The sequence below is a fragment of the Macrosteles quadrilineatus genome, unplaced genomic scaffold (genome assembly GCF_028750875.1).
Source record: "Macrosteles quadrilineatus isolate MER2022 unplaced genomic scaffold, UCM_ALF_1.0 Scaffold_4__1_contigs__length_99947679, whole genome shotgun sequence".
NCBI classification, from domain to species: domain Eukaryota; kingdom Metazoa; phylum Arthropoda; class Insecta; order Hemiptera; family Cicadellidae; genus Macrosteles; species Macrosteles quadrilineatus.
Window position 1 is genome coordinate 86,374,913 of NW_026542597.1, and position 10,766 is coordinate 86,385,678.

At 35.9% G+C, this 10,766-nt stretch overlaps 1 protein-coding gene and 1 non-coding gene across 2 annotated transcripts; one reads left to right on the forward strand and one right to left on the reverse strand.

Annotated features, from left to right (window-relative positions):
- The first annotated feature begins 4,052 nt into the window (after nucleotides 1-4,052).
- Nucleotides 4,053-6,650, forward strand: LOC128993109 (probable NADH dehydrogenase [ubiquinone] 1 alpha subcomplex subunit 12). The gene is made up of 2 exons (XM_054416866.1): nucleotides 4,053-4,292; nucleotides 6,312-6,650. Exons 1-2 carry the CDS (start codon nucleotides 4,074-4,076, stop codon nucleotides 6,648-6,650), a joined length of 558 nt encoding a protein of 185 aa, XP_054272841.1. The 5' UTR covers nucleotides 4,053-4,073.
- Nucleotides 6,651-7,948: 1,298 nt separating this feature from the next.
- Nucleotides 7,949-8,021, reverse strand: Trnav-cac (transfer RNA valine (anticodon CAC)). Its single transcript has one exon. It is a non-coding gene; the product is annotated as a tRNA-Val (tRNA).
- Between the last annotated feature and the right edge of the window lie 2,745 nt (nucleotides 8,022-10,766).

A 10,766-nucleotide genomic window follows, 5' to 3' on the forward strand; every position in this document is an offset into this window, starting at 1 on the left:
CTGATGAGTTATTCAGCTACAATCACTGCATTATTCAGTCATTCTCTCCCCAGTCAATGATGGATGTGAGTTATGACTCATTCAACAGTTGTACTGATCTGATGAATTATTCAGCTACAATCACTGCATTATTCAGTCATTCTCTCCACAGTCACTGATGGAATTGAGTTATGACTCGTTCAACAGCTGTACTGTAATGTGATGGAATTATTCAGCTACAATCAATGTTTTATTCAGTCATTCTCTCCCCAGTCACTGATGGATGTAAGTTATAACTTATCAAACAGTTGCATTGTGTTATAAAGGAACATATTCAGCTCCAATCAATACAATATTCAGTCATTCTCTCCCCAGTCACTGATGGATGTGAGTTTATGACTTGTCCAACAGTTATACTGTGATCTGATGGAAATATTCAGCTACAATCAATGCATTATTCAGTCATTCTCTCCCCAGTCACTGATGGATGTGAGTTATAACTTGTCCAACAGTTGTACTGTGGTTTGATGGAAATATTCAGCTACAATCTCTGCATTATACAGTTTTCCTCTCCCCAGTCACTGATGGATGTGAGTTATAACTCGTTCAACAGTTGTACTGTGACTTGATGGAAATATTCAGCTACAATCACTGCATTATTCAGTCATTCTCTCCCCAGTCACTGATGGATGTGAGTTATGACTTATCCAACAGTTGTACTGTGATCTGATGGAAATATTCAGCTACAATCACTGCATTATTCAGTCATTCTCTCCCCAGTCACTGATCGATGTAAGTTATGACTCGTTCAACAGTTGTACTGTGATCTGATGGAAATATTCAGCTACAATCACTGCATTATTCAGTCATTCTCTCCCCAGTCACTGATGGATGTGAGTTATGACTTGTTCAACAGTTGAACTGTGATCTGATGGATATATTCAGCTACAATAATTGCATTATTCAGTCATTCTCTCCTCAGTCACTGATGGATGTGAGTTATAGCTTATCCAACAGTTGTACTGTGATCTGATGGAAATATTCAGCTACAATCACTGCATTATTCAGTCATTCTCTCCCCAGAGTCTGATGGATGTGAGTTATGACTCGTTCAACGTTTGTACTGTGATATGATGGAATTATTCAGCTACAATCACTGCATTATTCAGCAATTCTCTCCTCAGTCACTGATGGATGTGAGTTATGACTCTTTCAACAGTTGTACTGTGATCTGATGGAAATATTCAGCTAAAATAACTGCATTATTCAGCCATTCTCTCCTCAGTCACTGATGGATGTGAGTTATGACTCGTTCGACAGTTGTACTGTGATGGAAATATTCAGCTACAATCACTGCATTATTCAGACATTCTCTCTCCAGTCACTGATGGATGTGAGTTATAGTTTGCCCAACAGTTGTAATGTGATATGATGGAATTATTAAACTACAATCACTGCATTATTTGGTCATTTTCTGTCCAGTCAATGATTTATGTGATTTGTAAATTCTCCATCAGTTGTATTTTGATCTGATGAACTAATCAGCAGCAGTCGATCAATATTCATTCTCTGACACTATTCAACTCTTGATGGTTATAATGTCAAACATAATGTTATATATAGACTGTTGCTAAACATTGTCATATAATGTGATATAATAAAATTCATTGTTTATAAACTGTGACCACCGTAGTTTCTATACGTGAATATATTTAAGAAAATTTGAGTAGGCCTAAATTGATTGATGGTTTCTAAATAAGATACAGTAAATTAATATTTATAAACTCTTGGGGTATTTAAAAGTAAAATTTGACTCAAGTGGACCAAAATAAACACAATTCACACTATAACAAAATTTCGTAATAAGTTGAAGAGATAAACCTAAACTTAGCACAGAAGTAAATACGCGAAGGAAATACTTACTGGAACTCTTTGAGAAATGTAATGGATTAAACTAAAAACACAGAGGCGAAAAGCTGATTGTGCTGATAAGTACGACAGCTCGTTACGCCAAGCTCCATTTGTTGCTGGGGTTCAAGGCAAAAGAAACTGACATTATCTTGACGATAGGACGAGAGAAGTGACCTGCGTAAAACTTTCGAGGAAAGTTACATGTTATCAAACTTGCCTGCTCGACTTGAAATGAAACAGATTCAAAACTTGGGTTACAATATAACTGCAATTGTGTGAAAATGATAAAATATTTTGTTTAAGAATTTGGAGATACATTTTCACTTTGTTTCTCCTAAATAAAGTTATAGCTGTTATATTGAATGATTTTAATAGTTAGTTTTACTTATTCTGTCAATATAAATAGGTTGTAGGGTAAAAATGAAATATAAACTCATTAATGTAAATTATTGATTTGTAGTTTTTTAGTGTACAGACAGTAACTCGCTGAAAAAGACAATAATTTGATACACTGTGGTTAAAAACCGTAAGATTCGTCTATAACAAAATTCGTTCTTATTCTCTTATGTATCTGTAAGGAGTAAAGGAATAAAGTACTGTAGTAGTTAAAATAAACATTATGGTGCATTTTCATCAAAATCCTTTGAAGAACGACTTGTGTATTTCGCATAAACTCATATAAGGTATATGTGCAAGTTATGGAGGTTTGCAATATAAAGGGTTGCTCTGTATGAAAATATTGAAACTAATATACAACATCCAGTAAAAACGATTGATTTTCTTGGACCCTACAGTTTATTTCATTCCTACGACGTTACGTTGTTGTGTCCTATCACCTTCGTTGTATATGGATCTTAAAGTGAAAAAATACACCTATATGGATATCAAACGCCATAAAATATCTCCAATTTTACTGGTAAGCAAGTGACGATAAAAGTTCTATCAGATGTGTTTATGGCGGGAGATAAAACAACATTATAGCAGGAGTGATTGTATATTGGCCTCTCTCCAGACAAGGCTTAAGATTGTATCGGAAATCAACAGCTCTCAAGTACTCCCGTCTATCAAAACGGTGTATAAAGAAGTTTCTTTATACATATCTGTATAAAGAAGTGTTTATGGCGGGAGATAAACATGATTTTGGCGGGAGTGATTATCTATTGGCCTCCCTCCAGACAAGGCTCAAGATTGTATCGGAAATCAAGAGCTCTCAATCCAAGTGTCTTTCTTTCCACACGGTGTTGCATCACAAAAGAGTCAAGATGTGTGAGCTTTGAACTATTTTAAATTGTAAACAACGTTATTTAGTGTAATCTACTTAAACCACTACTATGTTAGTAATAGTCATTTATCGTTTTATTGTTGTTTTTGGAAGTTCTTAAGTCTGACAAAATATACACTCAACTTTATTAAAATTATGTAAAAGTTGAGCTCCGTTAACACGATTTAAATAAAAAATGTAACACGCCTAGTAATTAATCTAACTCTTCCAAACGAATTTGTATCATGTTAATTAGTTAATTAGTAGCTTCTAAGCACCAATCACCTCAAAAATGTAGACACCACGTAATGATTCAACATAGATTAAATAATGCATACACCCTTATAAATTTTCATTCTTATAGTTTAGCTGAACAAAACTTTTAATCAGTCCATCCGACCGATGGTAGTGCAGTGCGATGTGGATGGAGATTTGTAGTTTACCTTTCGTTTCTTGCTATTATTTAACTCGTTTAAATTTATAATACCACTAAAATAAATTTTTCTTTCTAGCGAAGCTCTAACATTGCAGGAAATAATCGTAAGATAAATTCTTGAATAAAATAAAAACAATTGGTCTGCAAACTAGCACTCCAAACTTCACACATTTAACCCATATCCAAACTAGCTTTTCATTTTACAATGTGATGATAAAACTTAATTCTACTTTCACTATTTAGCCACAATCTTGCACAAAACAAACAAAACTGTAAGGGTATGAACGATCATTAAATATTGTAAACTAATAAGGAATTAAAAATCCTACTTCTTTCCTGTCTGGAAAAATCTGGAAACAGCTGACAATTCTGCACAAAGTATAAATAAACATCAAGTCCTAGACAACTTTTTTACACCACAGTTTTACCTCAATTCAACCCCCTTTCCTAATTCACATCCAAACCTTCTCTACGTCCTCATTGTCTATGTCCCTCTTCAGCAGCATCGCCAAGACTCTCCGCCACCACGGTGGCCTCTGGGGTTGCCTGAAGTCCAGTTTCATCCGCGATACCCTCAAGCACGGCACTCTGGTCGGCACGGACCGTTACGGCAACAGGTACTACCAGAACAACGACTACTTCTTCCTCCGCAACAGATGGGTTGAATACGCCGACCATGTGGGGCTGCAGTACGACGCTAGCCAGGTACATTTGGGGTTAGGGGTGGAAGCGGAGCGCGGAGAAGTGATTTTCCGCTTGTCGAGAGGCGTAACTTCTAGGAAGTGCGCCCGCTCCTCTTCTAGGAAAACATTACCATTAAATTATGTAAGACAAGAGGATAGCGTAAACGGCTCTCAGCTATATGCGCTCCACTTTCGCACCTAGGAAAATCCAAATGATTGTGTGGATTTTAGTGAAAAGTCTTTTCCGTGGAGTTTGTCAGACCATAGTTTCTTCGGTTTAGGCATACTATATTGCGCATATGTTTTATATTAACACAGGCTAAAATTCAAATTAGCTTTTATACGGATTAAAACCAGACAAATCTGTATTTTTGTGAATTTTTAAAATATCTGGATTATTTTACTATTTAAAAACCCACTTTAGTTTGAAGGTTTTACTTAGCTGATCACAACTGTGAAAACCCGACTCCAATAGCATGTTTCGTTCTGAAGTTATGATTTTTAAAAGTCTAAATTAAAATCAATGACATTCCATGATAGAGATAAATTTAAATACCCGAAGACTATGTCGCGAATGTATGGCGCTTGGCGATAAGGGACCTTTAAACCGATAAGATAACGGAGCACCTCATTCATTCATTCATTCATTGTTATCTCTTCAAATATTTAAAAATCTACCTCAATTATTGTTGCTATTTTATCAATTATTCACTACGCTGCCATTTTTGACTCAGTTGTCCGTTTGAGCTCGGGTTTGCGGCATTGTTTTTTACTAATAAATACCTTTAATTTAATGTGCATACTATAGTCCTGGAGCTGAGGGGGTTTGAGCATGCATGAAAGTAGTACGCAATGTTATTGCTGATTATTGTAATATGGACTGTGGTGATCAAAATTGCATATGTCACCTATTTCAAAAGGGGATAAGGTGGGGGGAGGGGGCAAACATGGCGGTTTGCGCTTAAAACGCTGATATTTCGAAAACGGTAAAAGATAGATCATCGGTTAAAACCTCGTTGTAATTCTAATAATGTGGACTACAATAATGGTTATTGAGTCCGAGGTCGTATCTCTATAAATAAACAAGTTATTGTATAAAATATGTAAAAATGGACGTTTCGTGTAGTTTTTTTTACCGAAAGTAGAATTAATACAGAACAACGACTACTTCTTCCTCCGCAACAGATGGGTTGAATACGCCGACCATGTGGGGTTGCAGTACGACGCTAGCCAGGTAAAGTAGATGTTTTTAGGCCCGGAAGCGGAGCGCGGAGAAGTGATTTTCCGCTTGTCGAAAACGTAACTTTTAGTAAGTGTGCCCACTCCTTTTCTAGGAAAACATTACCATTAAATTATGCATGACAAAGAAGAGAGCCTACTGGGCTATAGGCTCTATGCGCTCCACTTTCGCACCTAGGAAAATCCAAATGATTGCGTGGATTTTAGTGAAAAGTCTTTTCCGTGGAGTTTATCGGACTATAGTTTCTTTGGGGTGGGCATACTAGATACCGTATATGTTTATATTAACACGTGGCTGCACTTTACTTTACGTCCTACACTTATTCGAATGAAAATGTCGATTATTCGATTGTTTCATTCGATATGTTTGTCTAGTTAGGTTAGGCCTTACCTATCTAACCAAACGATATAACTTATCGAATAATCGATATATCGATCGATATTTTCATTCGAATGGGTGTAGAACGTAAAGTAAAGTGCAGCATAACACGTTGGATCCCTTAGATTACCGTGGTATACTGCTTACAGAGCAGGACCTCTACCGGTTCTAACTTAAAATTAGCCTAAACCAGTGTAGGGTTAAAATTCCACCAATAAGCGATTGGTTTTATTTGTGCAATGTTATAAAAACATAGAAAGAACTCTACACAAGCTATTAAGCTCCTTATTAGATATTAAGCCATTGACTAGTCCCCAGGTACATGGGGGACAAGGATAAAGATTCCTTTATACAGCTTATACAAAATAATCTACCACATACTTTATTATGTTTCTCGAACCTCAGATGAATTAAACCTTTCAGGTACCCCCGGAATGGTTCGGCTGGCTGCACCATCGTACGGATCTTCCCCCGGACCAAGAACCGTTTCGACCCCAGTACCACTGGATGCTACCCCGTGAGGAGAACATGAGTGGTACCCCCCTAGAGTATGTCCCCTACACCACCACAAGACCTAAGGTGGAGGCCTGGGTCCCACCAAGGGGTGGGGGAGGTACAGAAACATCCCCTGGAGAGGCTGCCAAAGGAGGGTGTTCAGAAAGAGCGGGGGAAACAATGAATGAAGAGGGGAAAGGGATGTTTCCAGAGAAAGGTGATTCTTCAGGTTGTGGTGCAGAGAAGAAAGACTGGAAAATCTGTTAGACTTTCATTGAAATTTGTGTAAAATTCAAAAGTTGTAAAGTATTACATTTTTTATTAGACTGTTTAACTGTATTTATTGGTCTGATAATTCCCTTTTACCATTAGCTGGATTTTCTAGTTAATTTTTTTACCATTGAATTGTCATAAAGTCTTATACAGTACACAGTACTAAACAGAACTTTGTCGTTTCGATCCAATAAAAAGTATAATTTCTAAGGGTTTAGAAAATGAACCCAGCCATGGATCATTGTGCGTAAATTAAGAGCATTTTCTAAAGACCTAGAAAATGTCTACAATACAAATTGTAAAGCAAATATCAAGGTCAGTAACAAATTACAAAACTCATCGTACGATATCTAAAACGTCCCAATCTATTTTGTAATATTTCCCAGTATTTCGAAGCATATATGCCTCTTGCTTCTTTAGCTACCTAAATAGTGCTTTTGTAGACATAAAATACCCCCGCCACAGCAAACCTGCAGACAAAGTGAATTTCCCTGACTAAAATATTCCCTGAAAATTGTCAGATGCATTTCCTATAAAAAAACCACTTATCTTAATGAGTACCTAGGTTTGCTGATACAGCGATGATATTGAGGATGTTTTTTTTTTTTTTATCTTGATAGCTCAATGTAAATTAACAAAATTGCCAAATTAGAATAAATATCCATAAACAAGCAAAATACACCAGTATTTCCTTAAGTTTAACATTGGAATTTTGAATTTAATGTTTTTTTTTTAGTATCTCAAAAACCGTTAGGCATATAACAATGTTTCAATATACCAAATATCTCTTTTTAAGCTTTACAAAATGGTCTGAAAGAAATTGTGAGATTTTATTCTTTTAGAGTAAAAATGGGAAAACCAACTTTTTACCCCATAAAAGCCCCCATAAACCACATTTCCCATCGTACGATCATGCTGGTTCACGAATTCGTTCGAATAAACGCAAGTTTAGACGTTTGTACCAAATTTCATCAAAATCGGATCAATTTTGCTCGAGTTGGCACTAACCAGTGACCATTGAAATGAGTTATTATCATAAATTAGAAAATGACCGTATAGAGAACACGTTAGTTAATACGAAACTAAACCTATTTTGGTAATCTTTTAGGCTATAAGAAACAGGCATTATGGCACCTGCGACATGCGGATAACCTATAAAAATAGTCTTTAAAAATAAAAATAATTGCAACAAGGGATTCAAAAAGCAAATTAATACTCTGTTTACATGGTCTTGCAAATGTTTATTTCATTTTTAAACGTGAAAAAATGTTTTATGAAAGGCAAAAAGATAGTGTTTCCGCCCGGGATCGAACCGGGGACCTTGTGCGTGTGAAGCACACGTGATAACCGCTACACTACGGAAACTTGGAAATCGTTGTAGAAATTAACTATCATAAGTCTGAATTATTAATATATTTAATTTGCTTGGCGAAAATAGACTGATAATACCGTAAAGTAACTAATGCAATGCAAATACCAATGAATACACAAACTATATATAGTCTGTTCATTGCTAGCACCCTGCTGTGTCCCGAACACATTTTGTTGTGCTGAGTGCAAACGGTCGGGTCCAGTCATTCGAGACATATTGTCATTTGTCATTTGAGTATTGTAGACACTTTCTAACAATATGTTGGTGACATAGCAACAACAATATAGTGGGTCGGATCTTTCATTAAACAGTTGTGTGAGCCAGTCACAGACTGCACTAGTGTCTAAAACTCTACTTTGTACCTTATTTTTCGTTACTGACATAGTTGCTGGGTCACAACAGTTGCTATAGCTCATAATAAGTCATTCCATCAGTTTGACTTGGTAAAAACCATCATGTAATCGGCAGAAATCAGTAATTTAGATCAGCGCAATCTGTAGGTGGCTCACATCAACTAAGACAAATTTTATTAAAAACCTAACTACAACTTTAACATGGGGATAGAATGTCTAGTTGTTGTATTAATAGTCAAAGATTAAACACATAAAAGTATTACTGGCGTTAAGCCAAGCAAAGTACTAAGAAACGTGTTAGTGTTGACCCATCGGTAGAACTCTACTTTAATTTTACACCACGACCAAAAATGAGTTTTAATTTTGAATTCAGGCTGAAATGGGATATCAGTTATACATTTAAAAATACATGTTTCCCGTTTCTTTGAAAACCGTTACAACCTAAGAATTGGTGGGATATGTGATAATATTTTGATAATCACGTTTGGCAGCGAATTTATTTTGTTAAATACAAATTTCAGTTTAAAGATATTAATTTTAAACAAAATTGACAAAAAGATAATTGACATCCTACAAATTATAAATACACGGGGTCAAACGGGGTGAAGCCCGTGGGTAACAGCAGTTGACATATACAGGGTGTCCCGGAACTCTTTACCAATATTTTAGGGCATTGCTCCTGGGTAAGAAAGATACCTAAATATCATATTTAAATCGTCCGGAAGTCCTTAGTTACTCACACAGCCGCCATTTTGTTTTTTTTCAGTTATTCATTTTTTTCTAAAGAATGGTTAAACTGACGAAATTGAAACTTTGCACAAACATTTATGACAACTAGTCAAAGCTACCAAAAAATTATGACGATTTTTCCAATTCATCAAACAAAATGGCGGCCATTTAAAATTTTGTTTCTTAAATAACTCAAAAACCATTGATTTTACACCGGGTTGGTTTTGAGTTCCGGGACACCCTGTATACAGTATATATATTCCCGTTCTTTGCACACTACACATCTCAACGTAAAGGTAAATCTGCTTGTGTATTCATTGAGGTTAACAACAGAGATGCATAATCATGATGTTGCCCTGCTACAAGTCGTCAACTTCGTTTACAGCATGCTTTCCCTTAACTGGCTTTGCGTGTAACTTATGACCACTTGTATATTTAAAACTGCGAATTGAAAATATAATGAACGGATCATCCTGCAGAGCTGTAGTGTCAAAGAAAAGCAAGTGCAAATGTAACTCTGCACACTCTATAGATTTGAGTTGTGAGTTTTGCAATTTTGTTTTCGAAACTTATACAACAAAAGTAGCTTAACACCTGATTTGAAGAGCAATTTCTCAACAATTGAACAGCTGATTCTACTACATTAAATCCACCTATACTGTCTACTTTCACTCCAGACATACACCATTTTACCTACTAGTAGTCTGTATGATGGAACCTATCTCCAGAAACGCGGTATTTCTTCGTGGAGAATAGTTAATTCAGTTCCAGGTATACGGAGGGCCAAGAGACATGTTCCATCGTACAGACTATAGGCAGACCTCTTCCAAAAGGTCTGCCAAAAAACTCCGCACACTATACCTGACTGAAATACGATTCTAACTCAATATAGGATTAAAACCCGTATTTGGGTAGACCTATACAACTTAGCCAGCTTTGCTACTGATCACACCTAATGTGTAAAAATGCAAAATCAAAAATGCTGATTAACACATATTTAACAGTTTTTAAAATGTTTCTAGATAATTCAACAGAAAAATGTTATTTTGCAGGACAAAAAGTGCTTTTTCAGCTATTTTTTTATGTATCTTGTGTTAAAACCCATTTAACAACAACCAGAAAATCTTTTTGGTGATTACATCTAATTCAATAGACCATCTCTTCAGGGTGGTACTGACACTGACCACCTACAAATAGGAGAAGAACACTAACTACTCAAATTCTCGATCGGTTTTTGAACTTTCATTTTGTATTCATAGGATCTAATATAGTGCATTTATCAAGAGTATGTGAAAACGTATTGCTTAATTTTTACACGTTATCATTTAGTTTAACCCCTGGATCACAGTACACAAGAACCTGTCCAAAATACAAAATAAAAATTCACCTCCTTCTGACTATGCTTCAAGATTATATTTGTATTCCTTTTGTTGAAATGAAATTACAATTATACTTAATGTGGATTAATGATTGATTATTTCGCTTTGATTAACGATAGAGTGGATCCAGAAACCACTCCCAAATAAATCTCTCTACGACAAGGACAGAATCTTCATTAGGTCGTGGTCTATTAATTAAAAAGCATGTCGCCGCTACGGTCCCCACAAGATTGCATGGTGTTTCAATTATCTTTAGAAGGGCACGACGCTTTGGTCT

Bases quoted from the DNA above. Each gene is read 5' to 3' on its own strand.
- LOC128993109 (XM_054416866.1), top strand. From the start codon at position 4,074: ATGTCCCTCTTCAGCAGCATCGCCAAGACTCTCCGCCACCACGGTGGC. The intron at 4,293-6,311 runs GTACATTTGGGG...TAAACCTTTCAG, and splicing joins TGCAGTACGACGCTAGCCAG to GTACCCCCGGAATGGTTCGG.